The sequence below is a fragment of the Manis pentadactyla genome, chromosome 13 (assembly GCF_030020395.1).
Source record: "Manis pentadactyla isolate mManPen7 chromosome 13, mManPen7.hap1, whole genome shotgun sequence".
Classification (NCBI taxonomy): Eukaryota; Metazoa; Chordata; class Mammalia; order Pholidota; family Manidae; genus Manis; species Manis pentadactyla.
In genome coordinates this window covers 10,643,702-10,665,368 of record NC_080031.1, presented here as the reverse complement: position 1 = coordinate 10,665,368, position 21,667 = coordinate 10,643,702, and the positions used below count along the sequence as shown (strand labels likewise).

At 38.7% G+C, this 21,667-nt stretch overlaps 2 protein-coding genes across 2 annotated transcripts; both read right to left on the bottom strand.

The window, feature by feature from the left end:
- Positions 1-628: 628 nt before the first annotated feature.
- On the bottom strand, positions 629-1,564 carry LOC118934648 (olfactory receptor 151-like). The gene has a single exon (XM_036930294.2). It carries the CDS (start codon positions 1,556-1,558, stop codon positions 629-631), a length of 930 nt encoding a protein of 309 aa, XP_036786189.2. The 5' UTR covers positions 1,559-1,564.
- A 19,170-nt stretch (positions 1,565-20,734) lies between these two features.
- Positions 20,735-21,667, bottom strand: LOC118934628 (olfactory receptor 151). Its single transcript, XM_036930270.2, has one exon. The coding sequence runs from the start codon at positions 21,662-21,664 to the stop codon at positions 20,735-20,737; it is 930 nt and encodes a 309-aa protein (XP_036786165.2). The 5' UTR covers positions 21,665-21,667.

Here is a 21,667-nt window from a genome sequence, read left to right as displayed (position 1 = left end):
TTCAAAGCCACCTATGCGTCCTGCAGTAACAGAAACATGCTGGAGGGGACACCTGGGCCAGGGACATCAGGGTCAGAAGGAACTCCACTCAGTAAAGGTGACTTTCCATGAGGCACAAGGGCTTATGAGCATATGTGCTCCAGTCCTGTGTGTACAAGATACAAGATACTTTTGTGCCCTGGTGAGTGGGGTGGTAGCATGGGAAGACAGACAGCAGAAGGGGTCCCTGGGCAAGGACAGAATGGTGTCACTGGGCAGTGGTCTATGAAGGAGCAGCAGATGCTTCTCTGAGTAACTGGCCAGGCCCCTGGGAATTGTAAGGAGTTGGTGCTGGAGGAGACTCCAAGTAGAGCTGGGCCTGGTGCCCAGCTTTTTATTTACCAAGGGACTTAGGTAAGTGAAAATGAATCCCAAGAGAAGGAGAACATAATGTTGGAATCATTGATTTTCAAAGAGAAGTGAATGTAGAGAGGGGAGGAAGGAAGACAAAGGAGGGATGGAGGCATTCTTCTGACCATGGAGAGAAGGGGCTGTTTCCCATCACGGTTGGTGGGGGCAGACATTCAGAGGGCTTCCTGCCTGTGTTTATAATTTACTCCTACATTGATAAAGAATTTTAACATTTGTATCAAAACACTTTTCTCCTCAGTGTTCTTTGCAAGGCAGCCTTTACCTCCTTATTCCTCATGCTGTAGATCAGGGGGTTGAGCATGGGGATGACTGTGGTGTAGAACACGGAGGCCACGTTCTCCTGGGCCAGGGAGTTGGCCATGGAGGGCTTTAAGTACATGAATGCACTGGATCCATAGGGCAAGCCCACCGCTGCCAGGTGGGAGCTGCAGGTGCTGAAGGCTTTGGACCTGCCCTCTGTGGTGCTGATGCGGAGGATGCTGGAGAGAATGTAGGCGTAGGAAACCAGGACTGTTAAGCTGGTGACTACGATGTTGTATCCAGCCAAACAGAAAACTGTCATCTCAACATCATAGGTGCTAGAGCAGGAGAGCTTCATGAGGGGGATGATGTCACAGCAGTAGTGACTGAGGAGGAGCTCACAATAGGACAGTTTCAACATGAGGACAGTCCCTATTGTTGAGTCAATGAGCCCTATGGCATAGATCACAGCCACCAACAGGGAGCAGACTTGATGAGACATGATGACATTGTAAAGCAAAGGTCTGCAGATGGCGACATAGTGGTCATAGGCCATCACCATCAGCATGTAACACTCAGGAATGCCAAACACCAGGAAGAAGGAGAGCTGTGACATGCACCCCACATAGGAGATTACGTTCTTCTCTGACACAAAGTTCGCCAGCATTTTAGGGGTAATGACAGAGGAGTAGCAGAGGTCCACGAGGGACAGGTTGCTGAGGAAGTAGTACATGGGGGTGTGCAGCTGAGCACTCAGCCAGATCAGTGTGAACATGCCCAGGTTCCCGACCACGGTGACCGAGTAGATGGCAAGGAAGAGGAGGAAGAGGGGCCGCTGGAGCTCTGGTCTGCTCGTTAGTCCCCCCAGGACGAACTCTGTCACCGCCGAGTGATTTTGTGCAGCCATCTGCTTTCTTTGGTTTAGAGCCCTCTGGGGATGAGAGAGGAGATCCCTTGTAAGGCTTAAATTCTCCTGGTCTCCTTGGAGAAGCTGGTTCTGACCATTGGGACTAGCTGAGTGGTCCTGGGCTCCTAGCTGATGCATCTACCCCTCTTCCTGCTGTCCTGGGGGGAAGGCCAGCCCCTGGGTATTTCACGGATCATGGTGTTAATGAGGTATAATCTGGAACATTTGCCACCTTTGTGTTTCCCAGATAACCCGATTACTGATTCTTAACGTGCAGTCTCTGGACCAGCAGCATGAGCTTCACCTGGAGACGTTAGAAATGCAAAGTCTCAGCCGTCACCCGGGACCTACCAATTCAGAAACCTGGGGATGGGGCCCATCAGTCCGGGCTTAGCTGTCTCTCCAGGTGACACTGATGTATGCTAACATTAGAGAACTCTGCCCCATAGGTAATATGTAGCATATTTCACATTTTATTGGGGGATGCATTTTCTCAGAAATGAAATTTCCCTGGGTTCCATGCAATTCGTCCCTGAATGTGCATCTACAAAACTGAGCTCAGATTAATGCAGTGTCCATGTTATGTGTTACTCACGACTGTATCATTGATTGACATGTCAGTTTCTGTACCTGAAAGATGAAGAAATCACTAATATCAGTGCCATTGGTGGCTGGGTATGGGCACATAATATGTCAGAATAAGTGCTCAATAGCTGGTTTCACTATTATTTTCAGATCATAATATTAAACTATGACCCCTTTATCTCGCTATTGTCTAAGTGCTGAAATTATAGACATGCTCCTGTGAAGCATGGATTTATATATTCTCAGATAGGAAAGTTTTATAGATTTGTCCTTGAGATATGTACCTTAGGATTAAAAAACTTAAATTCTACTGTTTTTATTGCTGCCTTTTATAGTTACGAGCTTTTGTATAATGCTCCTTGAAGGTCAAACTCGTGAACTCATCCTCAAATACTCAGCATGAGGAGAAATGCTTTCAGAGTTGGATTTTTATTCCTATTTTCATACTGAAGGTGGCAGTGCAGAGGCTGTGGGCCCTGCCCGTGGCTGCCTCGCCATCGGTGACTGGGGCTCCGGCTGTGCCGAGGCGGACCAGGAGCCTCTTCCTTCAGTCCACGGGCGGCCTTACACCTCTGCACACATCCGCCTCTGGGCGATGCTGTGGTTGAACGTGCTTTACACCTGATGTCTTAGGCGTTTCTGTGCACAGCCCATGGGAAAAATGACAAATGCTGTATTACTTTTTTCATTGTCAAGGCTACCTAGTTCCTGGAACTAGTAAGGGGCAGAAATGGGACTAAAACCCAGGACTTCTGACCATTGCTTCCTGTCTACTAATGTATATCATTTTGCTGTGGCTTGTCTTGTAGAATTTTATTACTTTTTAGTAAAGTTAACTCATTGAATTTTTGGAGACAGAGAGGATGGATTCACTTAATTTCAGATGCATTTAGAAAATTACAAAGGTGATATGCATGCATTGTAGAAGTTAAAGTACAAATAAGCAAAATCAAAACACCACTGTGCTCATATTTGGTGACTGATTCTGGCAGGGACTATACTTCTCCATTTTGTATGCATATTTGTGTTTGCATGTATAAGTATGTATGTATCTTTTAAAAACATTTTATAACTTACTGTTTTAATATAGAACTTTACATCTCAATTTATTCTAATAATTAATAATAATAATGATTACTCTGGCACTAACCATTTTTTTTTACCCGATGTCAAGAGTCTTTAGATCCTTAGGATGTGGTATGAAGACAAGATAATATGTGCTCCTTGTAAACTTCATACGTTAAATTATTGTTGGTGAGGTATTTAAGTTCACAATAACTAGTATCAGAGGAAGCTTAATTTAGAAAACTATTACCACTTCTTGCAAACGAGAAAACATTTCTTCTAGATAAATAGAGATTAAAACCATATTATTATCCCCACATCCAATATTTTCACCTCTTAAAACAATGAGTAACAGAAAATCCCTCTTGAACATATTATCAGAAACATAATTACCAGAACAAATTACAGAGTACTGTGGATTTTACACCATTCATTCAGTGCAGAGCAGATGGAAAAATCCTAGACAGCAATGATTTAATTTTACTCCCATAATCACCTAATATTATAGAACAGGCAAACATGACTCACACATTTGATGTCTGTTACTGTGACGATCACCTCTAGCTTTACTGGACCTTCGGAGGCTCAGGACTGCTGCCGCTGAGAACACAGTGCACAAGAGAAAACTACTCAGAGACGGAGGTAAACGTATGGTTGGAAATAGCCGATACTAGAGACTAGAGATTAGAGTTCTCATAAGAAATATTTTTCTCATACAATTGCTTTAAAGGTGTAATTAAATACCTGTGCTGAGGAAAAATGGAATAGAGTCTCCTGGAAATTTTAGGGGATGCCTTGGTTTTAATAATAAGAATATGATTACCAGGAAATGATGGACCATACAGATTCATGTCTATTCTTAATAGTTGTCAAAAGGACCAGCGCAGTCATGAGAAGGGGGCCACTGAGACTGGGACACTCTGGGTCTGTTTATATGGGCAGAACCTCTCCTGGGTGTGGTCCCTTTCAAGGGTGGAGCTCTCACTAAAGGAGCAATTAGAGTGTCAGTTTATGGCTATGCTGTGAATTATGTTTTATCTCCCAGGTGTGTTAATTTTCCTACTGGGTAAGTTACCTTGCAATCTGGGACACTTAGAGTCTAATGCAGCATTCAGGCATTAATGAGCAAACCAAGACGATCCTCCTGCTCCTCATCTTCACCGTCACCTCCAGTAGCACCCCCCGCTTCCCTGTCGGTATCACCATCACCACCACGTCCTCATTTTCATCAGCGCTGTCGGCATCGCCATCGGCATCACCAGCAGCCGTCACGTCATCTCACCGCATCATCAGCAGCCGCAGCAGCATCTCGGCATCTTCATCATCAGCATCATTTCCATCGCAGCATCAGGTACTCTCATTATGGTTCTTGCTCGATAATGGTGTTCTTCATTAGGCATAAACAACTAGGCCTAAAATGTTTATTTTAAAGCATTTAAAAAAAGAAGTACTAATATTATGATCAAACAAAGAGTATAATTCAGTAAAGGAATGTTCAATTGTAAGGAACATTATATTTGTCACCCTGCTGGGCCCCTTGTACACTGACACGATAGAATGGCAGGAGGTGAGTTGACTTATAAGGCCTATACTCTCATATTCCCATTAAAAAAGGAAATATACTCATAAGAAAATCCACTTTTCAGGAATACATTCAGTAATACATTATTCAATGAAATATTTATCATGGGGATTTTTGAGATTGGGACACTCTGGGTCTTTTTTTATATGGGCAGAACCTCTCCTGGGTGTGATCCCTTTGAAGGGACCACATTTTGACAGAATTGTAGTTTCACATGTAGTTGTAAGAAATAATATACAGAGAAGCTGTGTAGCTGTTATGCAGTTCCCCCAGTGATAAATTTTGCACAATTATCATGCAACACACACCCAGGACATTGTATGTTGCCATATGCAGTGCACTTATCTCACTCGGATTTCCCCATTTTTACTTACACTCATTTGTGAGTGTGGGCGCATTTAGTTCAATGGAATTTTGTCTGACATGTAGGTTCCTGCACACTCAGAATTTTTTATGCTATTCCAAGTCCACACACTTAGGTGTTGACACACTTAGGCACAGATGTGGTTCAGGACTCTCAGGAGAGTGGGTTTTCCTCTCTCTCCCTGCTCCATCCAGGCCTGTAACCTCAGCACTGGCCTGTGTGGGGAAGATGACTCAGTCTTGGAGCTGCCTTACTCCAAATCCCATGGAAGGAGGGGACTGAGGTGGTTCAGAAGCCCCGTGTTTCATTATGTGGTGACAGCAACCTACTGGAGGGGAACACCTGGGCCAGAACATCAGGAGTAAGCAGAAGCCTACAGCAGTAAACGTGACTCTCCATCAGGCGCAAGGGCTTCTGAAGGCATGTGCTCCACCCCTGTGTGTACAAGCAACTCAAATACCCCACACAAATACCCTGTACTTGCCTGTAAGGCCCATCTATCTCCCCAAGGAGATCACACAGCTTGTCCTCCTCCCCTAAACCAAAGGGATGGCCAGAGGGTGGTTGTGTGCAGGAGGCATATATGGAGCTTTGACATGATTAGTCAATAAGAGCATGTGTAGGGGTTCCTGTGCGGAGGGACAGACTGGCAGTGGGACAGGGAAGGAGGGCACTGTGGCCATGGGGAGGGAGCTGGGCACCAGGGAGAGACTTTATTTCATACTATATTATTTTTTATATTATTTTAATATTTTATAATTTATTTAATTTTATATTGTAGTATATTACATTGGTTTCAAGTATATGTCACAATGATTTGACATAGAAAGATGTTACAGAACCATTGACTATATTCTCGATGTGGCAGTTCCAACCCCATGATTAATTTATACTATGATTGAGCTTTTTATACCTCTTTATTCCCCTTACTCACCACACTCACCCACCTCAACGCCTCTCTCATGGTAACCACCAGTATGTCTCAGTGTCTATGGGGCTGAGGCTATTTTGTTTATTTTGTTTTATTTTTAGATTCCACATATAAGTGAAATCATATATTTGTCCTTTTTCACCAGTCTTATTTCAGTTACCATGATACCCTCTAGATCTATCCATGTTGTCACAAATGACAGGTTTTATTTCTGTTTTGTGACTGAATATTATTCCACTGTATGTATCACATCCGTAGCCATTCACATATGGATGGACACTTTTGATACTTCCATATCTAAGCTATTGCAAATAACATAGCTATAATAATAGGGATGCATATATTTTTTAGGATGAGATATTTTGTTTTCTTCTGGAAAATTCCTAGAAGTGGAGTTACTGGGTCCTGCTGCATTTCTAGTTTTAGTTTTTTGAGGAACCGCCATAGTGCTTTCCACATAAGGTGCACCAATTTACATTCCCACCAACAGTGTAGGAAGGTTCCCATTTCTCCACATCCTGGTTAACACTTGTTATTTCTTGTCTTTTGGATAGTGGCCATTCTACCTTTTGGGAGGTGATATCTCATTGTGGTTTTGATTTGTGCTTCCCTGATGATTAGCAGAGTGGAACATCTTTTCATGTCCCTGTTGGTCATCTGTATTTCTTCTTTGGAAAAATGTCTATTCAGTTTGTATGGCCATTTAAAAAATCAGATTACTTGTTTTCTTGTTGCTGAGTCTTATGAGTTCTTTATATTTTTCATGTTAGCCCATTACCAGATGAATCACTTACAAATATATTCTCCCATATTGTAGGTTGCCTTTTTGTTTTATTGATGATGTCTTTTGCTGTACAGATGTTTTATAGTTTGATGTAGTCCCCCATGCACATTTTTGCTTTTGTTTCAGTAGCCTAGGGAGATGTGTCCAGAAAAATCTTGTTCTTGATTACAGTCAAGAGATTTTTGCCTATGTTTTCTTCTGAGAATTTTATGGTTTCATGTCTTACATTTATGCCTTTAATCTTGAGTTTACTTTTGTGTATGGAGTTAGACAATAATCCAGTTTCATTCTCTTGCATGTAGTTGCCCAGTTTTCCCATCATGATTTGTTGAAGAGACTGTCTTTTCCCCATTGTATTTTCATGGCTTCTTTGTAATATGTTAGTTGAACATATACACTGGGTTTATTTCTGGGTTTTCTATTAAGTTCTATTGATATATGGGTCTGTTCTTGTGCCACGACTATACTGTTTGGATTATTATAGCTTTATAGTAGCTTGACATCAGGGAGCATAAAACCGCCCATTGTTCTTGTTTCTCCAGATCGCTTTTATTCTTTAGAGTCTTTTGCTGGTCCATAAAGATTTTAGGGTTATTTGCAGTAGTTCATTGATTCATGCCATTGCTAATTTGATGGGGATTGCACTGAATCTGTAAATTGCTTTGGGCAGAATAGCCATTTTGACAATATCAATTTTTTCTATCCATGAGCATGCTTTAGAATTACATTTATTTGAGTATTCTTTACTTTATTTCAACTGTGTCTTATTCTTTTCGTCTCCTTCATTAGGTGTATTCCTGGGTATTTCATTATTTTCGATGCAATTGTGAATGTCTTTGTTTTTCTGATTTCTCTTTCTGCTAGTTCCTTGTTAATACAGAGGAATGCAATGGAATTCCTTGTATTGATTTTGTGTCCTATAACTTTGCTAAATCCAGTTATTTGTTCTAATAGTTTTTGGTGGCATCCTTAGGGTTTTCTATATGCAGAATCATGTCATCTGCAAATAGTGACAGTTTTACTCTTTGTTATCAGTTGGATGCCTTTTTTCTCTATCTTGTCTGATTGTCATAGTTAGGACTTCCAGTGCTATTTTGAATAAAAGTGGTGAAAGTGGGCATCCTAGTAATGTTTCTAATCTTAGAGGAGAAGCTTTCAGCTTTTTGCCATTGAGTATTATATTAGCTGTGGGTTTGTCATATGTAGCCCTTATTATGTTGAGGTATATTCCCTCTCCAAGCATTTCATTGAGTTTTTATCATGAATGGATGTTGAATTTTGTCAACTACTTTTTCAGCATCTATTGAGATGATCACGTTTTTTTAATCCTTCCTTCTCTGTTATGCAGTGTTATCACATTGACTGATTTACAAATATTGTATCATCCTTGCATCCCTGAAACAAATCCCATTGGGTTGTGATGAATGATCCTTCTGATGAATTTTGAGTTCATTTTGCTAATATTTTGTAGAGGATTTTGTACCTATGTTCATCGGGGATATTGATCTATAATTTTCTTTTTTGCAGTGTCTTTTTCCAGTTTTGGCATTAGAGTGATGCTGGCCTCATAAAATGAGTTTGGGAGCATTTCCTCCTCTTCTCTTTCCTGGAATACTTTAAGAAGGTTGGGTGTTAGATCTTTTTAAATGTTTGATACAACTCAGCTTTGAAGCCACCTTGTGCTGTACTTTTGTTTCTTGGGAATTTTTTGATTACCAGTTCAACTTCATTACTGGTAATTGGTCTGTTCAGATTTGTTTCTTCTTGAGTCAGTCTTGGAAAGTTGTTCTTTTCTAAGAATTTGTCCATTTTTTTCTAGATTTTCCAACTTATTGCCATCCAATTTTTCCTACAATTCCCTAATAATTCTTTGTATTTCTGTGGTGTCTGTTGTAACTCCTCCTTTTTCATTTCTGATTTTGTTTATTTGTGTCCTTTCTCTTTTATTCTTGGTAAGTGTGTGTAGGTGTTTGACAATATTATTTATCATGTCAAAGAAGCAGCTCTTGGTTTCATTGATTTTTTTTATTATTTTGTATATACTTTTGCTTTATTTATATATCTATGTATTTATTATTATTTATATATTTACTTTTGCTTTGTATATCTTTATTATGTCCCTTCTCTTGCTGAATTTGGCTCCATTTGCTCTCTTTTTACTCATTTCTTTAGTTGTGAATTTAGACTATTTATTGGGATTGTTCTTGTTTCATGAGGTAAGCATGTATTGCTATGTACTTCCCTGTTAGAACCACTTTTGTGGCATCCCATATATTTTGAATTGTTTTATTTTTGTTTTAAATTGTCTCCATGTATTGCTTGATTTCTTTGATTTGATCATTGATGTATTGATTATTTAGAAGCATGTTGTTTAACCTCCACATGTTTGTGGGATTTTTTTTTTCTTTTCTTCATGTAATGGATTTCTGGTTTCATACCATTGTGATCTGAAAAGTTGCTTGATACAATGTCAATCTCTTTGTATATACTGAGGCTTTTTTGTGTCCTAATATGTGATCTATTCTGGAGAATGTTCCATATGCACTTGAGAAAAATGTGTATCCTGCTGCTTCTTGGTGGAATGTTCTCTATATATCTGTCAAGTCCATCTGGTCTAACGTGCTGTTCAACACCTATGTTTCCTTATTTATTTTCTATCTAGATGATCTGTCGATTGATGTAAGTGGAGTGTTAATGTCTCCTAATATGATTGTGCTGGTTTTTATTTCCAGTTTAGGTCTATTAGTATTTGTTTTATATATTTTGGTGCTCCTATGTTGGGTGCATAGATATTTACAACATTATATCTTGTTGGACTGGGGTACTCACTTTATCATTATGTGATGTCCTTCTTTGTCTCTTGTTGCTTTCTTTGTTTTGAAGTATATTTTATTTGACTACTACTACTACTGCTTTTTCCTCCCTATCATTTGCATGAAATATCTTTTTCCATCAATGTATGTCCTTGTATGTCCTTGGCTCTGAAATGAGTTTCTTGTAGGCAGCATACAGATAGGTCGTGTTTCTTTATCCACTCCGCCACCCTGTTTTTTTTTGACTGGTGCATTTAGTCCATTTACATTGAAAGTAATTATTGATAGGTATTTATTTATTGCCATTGCATTGTTTTCTGGTTGTTTTTGTAGTTCTTCTCTGTTCCTTTCTTGATGTCTTGCACTCTTCTCATTTGATGGTTTTCCTTAGTATTATGCTTGGATTTCTTTTAAAACAATTTTTGTACATCTATTCTAGGCTTTAGGTTTGTTGTTACCATAATGTTCAAAGACAGTTTCCTAAATATGTAACTGTCTGTGTTAAGTTGATGGTTGCTGCATTTTGAACACAATATGAAAGTACATTTTTCTTCTTCCTTCACACTTTTTCTCTTGGTTTGTATGTGGGAGGATGTTTCTGCCTTGCCTTCCTAGTCCAACATCTTTTCTACCATTCTCCACAAGACTTGCTTTAGTATTTCATTCTGTAATGCAACTCCTAGAATTCTGAGAACTCTGAATTGGAACTTGACATTCTAGCTTGTTATGAAGGTAGGAAGTAGAAAATATTTAATATTTTGTTACCATGATTTTTAACTTATAAATATTTAGAGGATCTTTCCCCAGGCCCCACAAATATTAAGGGTGGACCTGCCTGTCTCCCCTTTAAACATATAATGGCTAATTCTGATCTGGTACTTCTTGGTTTTGTTGAACACTATGCATTGGGGGTGGTTCTGGGAAAATAAGCTTTTATTTCTCTTTCTCTGTTACGTACTTCCTATTTTCAGGCTTCTAATCTGTGTCAGTACCATTCAAACCTGCGTCATGTGTATTTTATGTTATGATGTTTTTCTTGATAACTGTACTTTTTTTCTGGTTTGTGCACATACAGGTTTAATATACATAGGAATATTGTGTATTCCTTACCTTCCTTACTTTCTCACACAGTACTACAGCTCCAGGTCATATTGCCTATAGCTAAACTTTTGCTTTTAATGCTGAACTGTCTCTACTGCAGTTTACCCATTTACTTCCCTAGTGGTAGATGTAGGAGATACCTCATTGTTTTCATTTGTGCTCCTCTGATTAGTAATTTGCTTGATCATATCTTCCCATGCTTGGTGGCAATTCAAGTCATGATTTTCTTGGTAAAATATTTATAGTATGTATATTGCCCATATTTTCTGTTGTCTTTCTTGTTGGTTTTCAGGAGTTTCTAATACATGCTAGCAAAATATGTTACTCCAATCTGTTCCTATTTACTCTCATTTTTGATATAATCTGGTTGACAGATTTATTTGGCTTTATGATTTCTCACCTCAGAGAATAACAGATATGTCTTCCTACACTATTTTCTAAGTAGAGTGGATCTATAGCGGTGGTGGTATCATCTCAAGTTCAGGAGAAAATGGGTTGAGTATTCTTTTGGGAATTGCTCATTTAATATCTCTTCCACCCTCTTTGTTGTCATGTTGAATACTTAGAGTTGTAAAATAAATGTCGCAGTATGAATGGTACAGAATGGGGAATACAGTCAACAATAGTATAATAACTTATTGTGGTGATGTTTGGGAACCACACATCATGGTTAGCATTATGTAATGTATATAAATGGTGAATCATGATGTTATACATCTGAAACTATTATAATATTATCTGTCTTGCCTGAAGGTTTCACGGTGGGATGTTCACTATGGATTCAGGGAGACCAAGAAATAATAATGGAATGTTCTTGGAGTAAAAGGGTTTATACCCGGCTTTATCCTCATGGCAGTAGGTTGAGCACTAGGGGTGGTTGTGTGCAGGAGGTATATGTGGAGCTTTGACATGATTAGTCAATAAGAGCATGTGTAGGGGTTTCTGTGCGGAGGGACAGACTGGTAGTGGGACAGGGAAGGAGGGCACTGTGGCCATGGGGAGGGAGCTGGGCACCAGGAAGAGACTTTATTTTATATTATAGTATTTTTTATTTCATTTTAGTATTTTAGAATTTATTTTATTATATATTGTTTTTTATTGTAGTATATTTGATATACAGTATTACATTGGTTTCAAGTATACATCACAGTGATTTGACATAGAAAGATGTTACAGAACCTTTGACTATATTCCCCATGTGGCAATTCCAACCCCATGGTTAATTTCTACTATGATTGAGCTTTTTATACCTCTTTATTCCCCTTATTCACCACACCTACCCAAGTCATCGCCTCCCTCATGGTAACCACCAGTATGTCTCAGTGTCTTTGAGGCTGCTGCTATTTTGTTTGTTTTGTTTTATTTTCAGATTCCATATATAAGTGAAATCATATGATATTTGTGTTTTTCCACCAGTCTTATTTCAGTTACCATGATACCCTCTAGATCTATCCATGTTGTCACAAATGACAAGTTTTATTTTTTTATGACTGAATAATATTCCAGTGTATTTATAACATCTGTATCCATTCATCTATGCATGGACACTTTTGATGCTTCCATATCTTGGCTACTGCAAATAATATAGCAATAATCATAATGATATATTTATCTTTCAGGATCAGATATTTTGTTTTCTTCAGGGAAATTCCTAGAAGTGGAGTTACTGGGTCCTATGGCATTTCTATTTTTAGTTTGTTGCGGAACCTCCATATTGCTTTCCACAGAAGCTGCACCAATTTACATTCCCACCAACAGTGTAGGAGGGTTCCCATTTCTCCCCTTCCTGGCTAACACTCATTATTTCTTTTCTTTTGGATAATGTCCATTCTAACTTGTGTGAGGCAGTATCTCTTTGCGGTTTTGATTTGCGCTTCCCTGATGATTAGCAGTGTGGAACATCTTTTCATGTGCCTGTTGGTCATCTGAATTTCTTCTTTGGAAAAATGTGTATTCAGGTCATATGCCCATTTTTTAATTAGGTTGTTTTCTTGGTTTTGAGTCTTATGAGTTTTTTATATTTTTCATGTTAACTCCTTGCCAGATGAATCACTTGTAGATATATTGTCCCATACTGTAGGTCACCTTTTTGTTTTATTGATGGTGTCTTTTGCTGCAGAGAAGATTTTTAGGTTGATGTAGTCCCACTTGTATTTTTTGCTTTTGTTCCTCTCACTTAGGGAGAAGTGTCTTGAAAAAATTTGTTCATGCTTATAGTCAAGAGATTTTTGCCTTTGTTTCTGTATGAGTTTTACGGTTTCATGCCTTACATTCATGCCTTTAATCCACTTTGAGTTTACTTCTGTGTATGGAGTTAGACAGTAATCCATTTTCATTCTCTTACATGTAGCTGCCCAGTTTTCACATCACCATTTATTGAAGAGACTGTCTTTTCCCCATTGTATGTTCATGACTTCTTTGTCATATGTTAATTGAACATATACATATGGGTTTATTTCTTGGTTCTCTATTCAGTTCTATTGATATATGGATCTGTTCTTGTGCCACTACCATACTGTTTGGATTATTATAGCTTTGTAGTTGCTTGAAGTCAGGGAGCATAAAACCGCCCATTGTTTTTGTTTCTCCAGATTGCTTTTGCTCTTTAAAGTCTTTTGTGGGTCCATAAAATTTTCAGGATTATTTGCACTAGTTCATTGATTCATGCCATTGCTAATTTGATGGGGATTGTACTGAATCTGTAAATTGCTTTGGGCAGGATAGCCATTTTGACAATATCAATTTTTCCTATCCATGAGCATGGTATAGAATTGCATTTATTTGTGTATTCTTTACTTTATTTCATCAGTGTCTTATAGTTTTCCTCTCCTTCATTAGGTGTATTCCTAGGTATTTCATTATTTTTGTGCAATTGTGAATGTCTTTGTTTTTCTGATTTCTCTTTCTGCTAGTTCCTTGTTAATATAGAGGAATGCAATGGAATTTCTTGTATTGATTTTGGGTCCTATAACTTTGCTAAATCCAGTTTTTAGTTCTATAGTTTTTTGGTGGCATCTTTAGGGCTTTCTATATGCAGTATCATGTCATCTGCAAATAGTGACAGTTTTACTCTATGTTATCAATTGGATGCTTTTTCTCTATCTTGTCTGATTTTCATAGTTAGGACTTCCAGTGCTATGTTGAATAAAAGTGGTGAAACTGGGCATCCTAGCATTGTTCCTAATTTTAGAGGAAAAGCTTTCAGCTTTTTGCTATTGAGCATGATGTTATCTGTGGGTTTGTCATATGTAGCCCTTATTATGTTGAGGTATATTCCCTCCACACCCACTTTGTTGAGAATTTATCATGAGTGGATGTTGAATTTTGTCAATTGCTTTTTCAGCGTATATTGAGATGATCATGTTTTTTTTTATCCTTCCTTTTGTCATGTGGTGTATCACACTGATTTATTTACAAATATTGTACCATCCTTGCATCCCTGAAAGAAATCCCATTGGGTTGTGATGGATGATCCTTCTGATGTATTTTTGAGTTCATTTTGCTAATATTTTATAGAGGATTTTGCATCTATGTCCATCAGGGATATTGGTCTGTAATTTTCTTTTTTTGTAGTTTCTTTTACTGGTTTTGGTATTAGAGTGATGTTGGCCTCATAAAATGAGTTTAGGAGCATTTCCTCTGCTTCTCTTTTCTGAAATACTTTAAGTAGGTTGAATGTTAGCTCTTTTTAGATGTTTGGTACAATTCAGCTTTGAAGCCATCTTTTCATGTACTTTTGTTCATTGGGAATTTTTTGATTACCAGTTCAACTACATTACTGTTAATTAGTTCTGTCAGATTTGTTTCTTCTTGCATCAGTCTTGGAAAATTGTACTTTTCTAGGAATTTGTCCATTTCTTCTAGATATTCCAATTTATTGACATTCAATTCTCAAATAATTCTTTGTATTTCTGTGGTGTCTGTTGTAACTCCTCCTTTTTTCATTTCTGTTTTCTTGTACTCTCTCCTTTTTTCTTGGTAAGTGTGGTAGATGTTTGGCTATTGTGTTTTTCATCTCAAAGAACCAGCTCTTCATTTCATTTTTCTACTGTTTTATTATTCTCTATTTATTTTTGCTCTGATCTTTATTATGTCCCTCCTTCTACTGAATTGGGTTCAATTTGCTCTCCTTTTACTAGTTTCTTTCGTTGTGAGTTTAGACTGTTCAGCTCGGATTTTTCTTGTTTCCTGAGGTAAGTGTGTATCATTATGTTCTTCTCTGTTAGAACCACTTTTGTGGCATCTCATATATTTTGAATTATTTTATTTTTGTTTTCAATTGTCTCCATGTATTGATTGATTTCTTCTTTATTTGTTCACTGATGTATTGATTATTTAGAAGCATGTTGTTTATCCTTCATATGTTTGTGGGATTATTTTTCTTTTCTTCATGTAGTTGATTTCTGGTTTCATACCATTGTGATCTGAAAAGATGCTTCACACAATGTCAATCTCTTTGAATATATAGAGGCTTTTTTTGTGTACTAATGTTTTATCTATTCTGGAGAACATTCCATGTGCGCTTGAGAAAAATGTGTATCCTTTGCTTTTGGGTGGCACGTTCTGTATATATCTGTCAGGTCCATCTGGTCTAATGTGTTGTTCAACACCTATGTCCCCTTATTTATTTTCTATCTAGATGATCTACCCATTGATTTAAGTGTGGAGTTAATATCTCCCAATATCCTTGTGTTGCTTTTTATTTCCACATTTAGGTCTGTTAATATTTGTTTTATATATTTAGGTGCTCCTGTGTTGGGTGCATAGGTTTTTACAATGCTATACCTTGTTGGACTGGGGTACTCTCTTTATCATTATTTGATGTCCTTCTTTGTCTCTTATTACTTTCTTTGTTTTGAAGTCTATTTTGTCTAAGTGCTACTACTCTGTTTTCTCCCTATCATTTGCATGACATATCTGTTTCCATTCATTCACTTTCAGTCAATGTATGTCCTTAGGTCTGAAATGAGTGTCTTGGAGGCAGCATACAGATAGGATTTGTTTATTTATCCATTTTGCCACTCTGTTTCTTTTGATTGTTGTGTTTACTCCATTTACACTTAAAATAATTATTGATAGGTATTTACTTATTGCCACTTTATTAATTATATTTTGGTTGTTTTTGTAGTTCCTGTGTGCTCCTTCCTTCCTGTTATACTCTTCTCTTGTTATTTGATGGTTTTCTTTAGTATTATGCTTGGATTTCTTTTAAACCAATTTTGGTGTATCTTTTATAGGCTTTAGGTTTGTGGTTACCCTAATGTTCATAGATAGTTTCCTAAGTATGTAACAGTCTATATTAAATTGATGGTTGCTATCTTTTGATAACAATCTGAAAGTACCACATTTTTCTTCTTCCTTCAAACTTTTTGTATAAGATATCATAATCTACATCTTTTGTATATCCCTTGACTGATTTTATTATACATATATAGCTGGTTTTACTAGTTTTGTTTTGTTTTTTTAAACTTCATACTTGGTTAGTAAGTAATTGCTCTACTAACTTTAACAGGTTTATTTTCACTGATAAAAAATATTTAGGCTTAAGGACATTTCCATCTACTGAAGTCACTTTAATATATCCTGTAAGGCCAGTTTGGTGACAGTGAATTCTTTGAACTTCTATTTATCTGGGAAAATTTCAATCTGTCCTTTAATTCTGAATGATAACCTTGCTGAGTAGAGGATTCTTGGTTGTAGGTTCTTCTCTTTCAATACATTAAATATTTCATGCCAGTCCCTTATGGCCAGTCATTTCTGTTGAGAAATCCGATAGCCTTATGGAGTTTCTCTCATAGATAACAGGCTACCTCTCACTTCCTTTTAAGTTTCTGTATTTTTAATCTTAACCATTTTTATTACTGTATGTCTTGGTGTTACATACCTGGGGTCCATTTTGTTAGAGGCTCCCTGTGCTTCCTCCCGTACCTGTGTGTCTATTTCCTTCCACAGATTGAGGACGTTTCCATCAATTCTTTCTTTAGAGAGACTTTCTGCTTTGTCACACTCCTCTTCTCCTTCTGGGACCCCTAGTATGCACATATTGTTTCATTTGGAGTTTCACACAGCTCTCAGCATTTTATCATTTTTAGAAATTGCATTTTCTCTCTGCTCCTCATGTTGGGTGTTTCCCTATTCTCTATTTTCCAACACATGTATTCCTTCCCCCTTATTCCAGTAGTCTACTATTCATTTCTTTCATTGTATTTTTCATTTCATTTATTGTTTTCTTCAACTCTGAGTGGCTCTTTTTGATATCCTCTCTTTCTTGATGTTCTCACTGAAATCATCAACTCTTTTCTGCAGATCAGTGAGCATCTTTATGAGTGTTACTTTGAAATTTTTATGAAGAAGTTTGTGATCTCTGTTTCATTTAGTCCTCTTTCTGGTGTCTTATCCTGTTCTTTTGTTTGGAGTATATTCCTCCGCCTTGTCCTTTTGTCTGTATTTCTGTGATTCTTTATTTGTATTAGATAGGTCTGCTCTACATCATGGTGTAGAAAGTAATGGAAATAAACAGTGCTCAAGACTCTTTGCTCACCAGTGTGTGTTCATCTTTGTGGTGGAGACACAGTTGCTGTTGGTGGGTTGTGCACAGGGTCACCTTTCAGTCTGTCTGCTGGCAGTTGCTTTTCTCTGTCAAGAGGTTTCTGCCCATGCAGGCCTTTCATGTGTCTTGTGTTGCTTCTGCAGAGATTGTTGTGGGTGGGGCCAACCTCTGACTGCTGAGCAGTAATGGCAGCCTTTGTTGGGCTGGCATGGTGGATGTGGTGGGTGTGCTGCACAGCTGACCTTCCAGGAAGGAAGATGGAGCACTTGGAGTTGGCTCCACTGAGTTGTACACCAATTGGGTTGAGGGAGGAGTAGGGTAGCATCCTCCACTTGCCCTTTCTCCTTTGGAGGGAGCTCCCTCCAAACTCTCTGTCTCTGGCACACTTCCCACTACTGGTAAATGTTTTGAAGTGTTCTTTCTCTGTTGGGTCTCAGTGGGTCCAATGGAGCATGCCGGTCCTCCACAAGCAAAAGGAGTCTCAGCCTCCCAGTGATCTGCACCTTGCCCTGGTGTGCAGTTGTGTTAATCACCGAGGTCCAGTGCAATGTGGACTCAAGTTTTCAGAGCAGATCTTCAAGGCCAGGTGTGCAGGATTCCTGAGTGCTTATCCTCTCCTCTCTTTTCCTATCCATCTTCCACTTGTGGACCCATATGCAGAAAGAACATGGTTCCTAATTGATTTTGGCACTGCCATTTTACCCTTCTTTATGTTTTTTTCTTCACCAGATATAGATGGTCTGTTCTACAATCTTCTGATCATTTTCAGGGTTAGTTGTATTTTCTGTAGTTGCTTTCTTAGTTTGTATGTGGGTGGATGTTTCTGCCTTGCCTTCTTAGTCCACCACATTTTCCACCATTCTTCCTAAGACTCGCTTTATAATTGCATTCTGTCATGCAAGTCCTAGAATCCTGAGAACTCTGAATTTGAACTTGACATTATAGCTTGTTATGAAGGTAGGTAGTAGAAAATATTTAATATTTTGTTAGCATGATTTTTAACTTGTAAATATTTAGAGAATCTTTTATGAGACTGCACAAATATTAAGGGTGGACCTACCTGTCTACACTTTAAACATATAATGGCTAATTCTAATCTGTGGCTTTTTTGCTTTGTTGAACACTGTGTGCAAGGGTTTGGTCTGGGAAAATAAACTTTTAGTTCTCTTTGTCTGTTACCCACTCCTTGTTTTCAGGCATCTCATCTGGGTAACCATTCTAACCTGATTTTTGTGTATGTTATGTTATGATGTTTTTCTTGTTAACTGTCCCTTTTTTTCTGGTTTGTGCACATGGAGGCTTAATATACGTAAGCAATATTGTGTTTTGTACCTCATTATCTTCCTTTCTTACACAGTACTCCAGCTCCAGGCCATATTGCTTATAGCTAATCCTTTGCTTCTAATACTGAACTGTCTCTACTGTAGTTTACCTATTTACTTACCAAGTGGATGTTGTAGGAGATTTCTCACTGCTTTAATTCTCACTTCTCTGATTAGTAATTGGCTTGAGCATCTTTTCACATGCTTGGTGGCACTCTAAGTAATTCTTATCTTAGTAACATATTTATGCTACATACCTTGCCCATATTTTATGTTGGTTTTCAGAGTTTTCTAATATATACTTGTGAGATTTCTTACTCCATTTCATTTCTAACTCTATCCCCCAGGTCCTTTGCTGAAAAAAATGCCTACATTTAATATAATAAAATTGATCAATTTATTTGGCTTTATGTTTTCTAACCTCAGAGAATAGCAAACATATTTTTCAATGTTGTTTTCTAACTAGAGTAGACCTATTGTGGTAGAGATCTCATTGCTTCCTGGAGAAAGGTCAGGAGAAAATGGGGAAAGCCATTTGGTAATGGTACTTTTAGTATGTTTGACCCTCCTTATAGTCATGTTATAAACTCTGGTGTTAAAATAAATATATCACACCATGAAAGGTACAGCATGGGTAATATAATAAAAAATATTGTAGTTACTTGCTGTGATGACAGATGCAAAAAACAGATTTCTGGGCCCTGCCAATAACACTGTATATCTGGAAACATGCATTTCTAATAAGTTTCCAGATGATGCTCATCATAGGGTTATTTACATTGTTGTCAAAGTGTTTAGAGGCAATTCTCATGGTGGCAGTGATGACAGTGGCAGTTGGAGTTTCTGACATCTAGGTCATAACCATTGTGGAGTCACTTTTGGAGCTCCCTCACCCCTTCTCCAGACATTTCAAAAACTTAAACAGGACATCCCTGTGTTAAATACCTTTCCTCTTGAAAAAACTAGAATTATTTTTGCTTCCCATAATAAACCCCTGCCTGAAACCCAAAATGGCTATAGATGACTAGAGGATGTCCATGAATTCTGTAACGTACCTGTGTCAGGCTGCTGAGTCTAAAACCAGTATCTGTGATATTATTAAAAAAGGGTGCAGTGAGAAAAGTGGTCCCATACCATTTACTGAATGAGGTTGGCAGTAGATCTGTTACTTATTAAAGAAGAACCAGAGACTTTGCAGCATTGTGTAATCTTGGGTGACGAATTCTCCTGGTTTGTCTGTGACTGCGAGGTTATCCTCAGTGGTGGCACTGGGAGAGTGCCAGATATACCTGCTTAAGTTGGTCCTTCTACTTCAATTTTGCCTTTGTTATCCTGAAGCAGTTGCACATAAAGGGACAAAGGCCAGGGTAGATGATAATGGTAGCGATCTGAGAAATATTCTGGAGGTATTTGAAACTTGAAGAGCATAATCCTGTAAGGCTTAGTAGGCTGTTCAAAGGCATAGTTATCATGAAGCCAAGGGGATACTGTGTGAGAACCGTGTAGGCTCTGCAGCCACGTAGACTTGGGTTTGAATCACAACGTGTTTACCAGCTCTGTGACCTTCCACAAGTTACTAATCTGAGTTGTAAGGATAACAATATTACCCATCTGTTGTGAGGTGTAAGTGAAAAAAATGCCTATGAAGCATTGGGAAAAATTGTCCAGCTCTGAGTAAGCATCCCAACCCAAGTTAATGGCTATAGTCATTATTATTGTTAAGGAAATTACATTAAGGAATCAGGTAGAAGTTCTTGAGCAGGAATAAATAACACAGCTGGAAGGGAGAAGAGGAAGAAGTCTGGATGAGAAAGGGCCTGCGATCACTTCTCAGTGGTGTTTACCTTCACTTCTCTGCTTTACATACTTTCAGGTCCAAAAAGTAAGAATTGGGTTGAGTAATATTCTCTATAGAGATGGTAATAAAACAATGACAGAAGGAGGGAAGGAAGCATTTTCCCAGCAATATAGAGAAATGATTGTTTCTCATTGTGGTACAATGGGCGAGCATGCAGTGGGCTTCTCTTCTGTATTTATAACAGCCAACTTTTAACATGGAGATGAATATTAACATTTGCCTTAAAATGCTTTTCTCTTCAGTGTTTTGTGCATGGCAGCCTTTACCTCCTTATTCCTCATGCTGTAGATAAGGGGGTTGAGCATGGGGATGACTGTGGTATAGAACACGGAGGCCACATTCTCCTGGGCCAGGGAGTTGGCTGTGGAGGGCTTTAAGTACATGAATGCAGTGGACCCATAGAACAAGCCCACCGCTGCCAGGTGGGAGCTGCAGGTGCTGAAGGCTTTGGAGCTGCCCTCTGTGGTGCTGATGCGGAGGATGCTGGAGAGAATGTAGGCGTAGGACACCAGGACTGTTAAACTGGTGACTACAATGTTGAATCCAGCCAAACAGAAGACTATCATCTCAACATCATAGGTGCTGGAGCAGGACAGCTTCATGAGGGGGAGGATGTCACAGAAGTAATGACTGATGAGGAACTCACAGTAGGGCAGTTTCATCATCATGACAGTCTCTACTGTTGAACCAATGAGCCCCATGACATAGACCACAGCCACCAGCAGTGAACAGAGTTGAGGAGACATGATGATGTTGTAAAGCAAAGGTCTGCAGATGGCGACATAGCGGTCATAGGCCATCACGGTCAGCATGTAACACTCAGCAATGACAAACACAAGGAAGAAGTAGAGCTGTGACATGCACCCCGCATAGGAGATGGTGTTCTTCTCTGACACAAAGTTCACCAGCATTTTAGGGGTAATGACAGAGGAGTAGCAGAGGTCCACGAGGGACAGGTTGCTGAGGAAGTAGTACATGGGGGTGTGCAGCTGAGCACTCAGCCAGATCAGTGTGAACATGCCCAGGTTCCCGACCACGGTGACCGAGTAGATGGCAAGGAAGAGGAGGAAGAGGGGCCGCTGGAGCTCTGCTCTGCTCGTTAGTCCCCCCAGGACGAACTCTGTCACTGCCGAGTGATTCTGTGCAGCCATCTG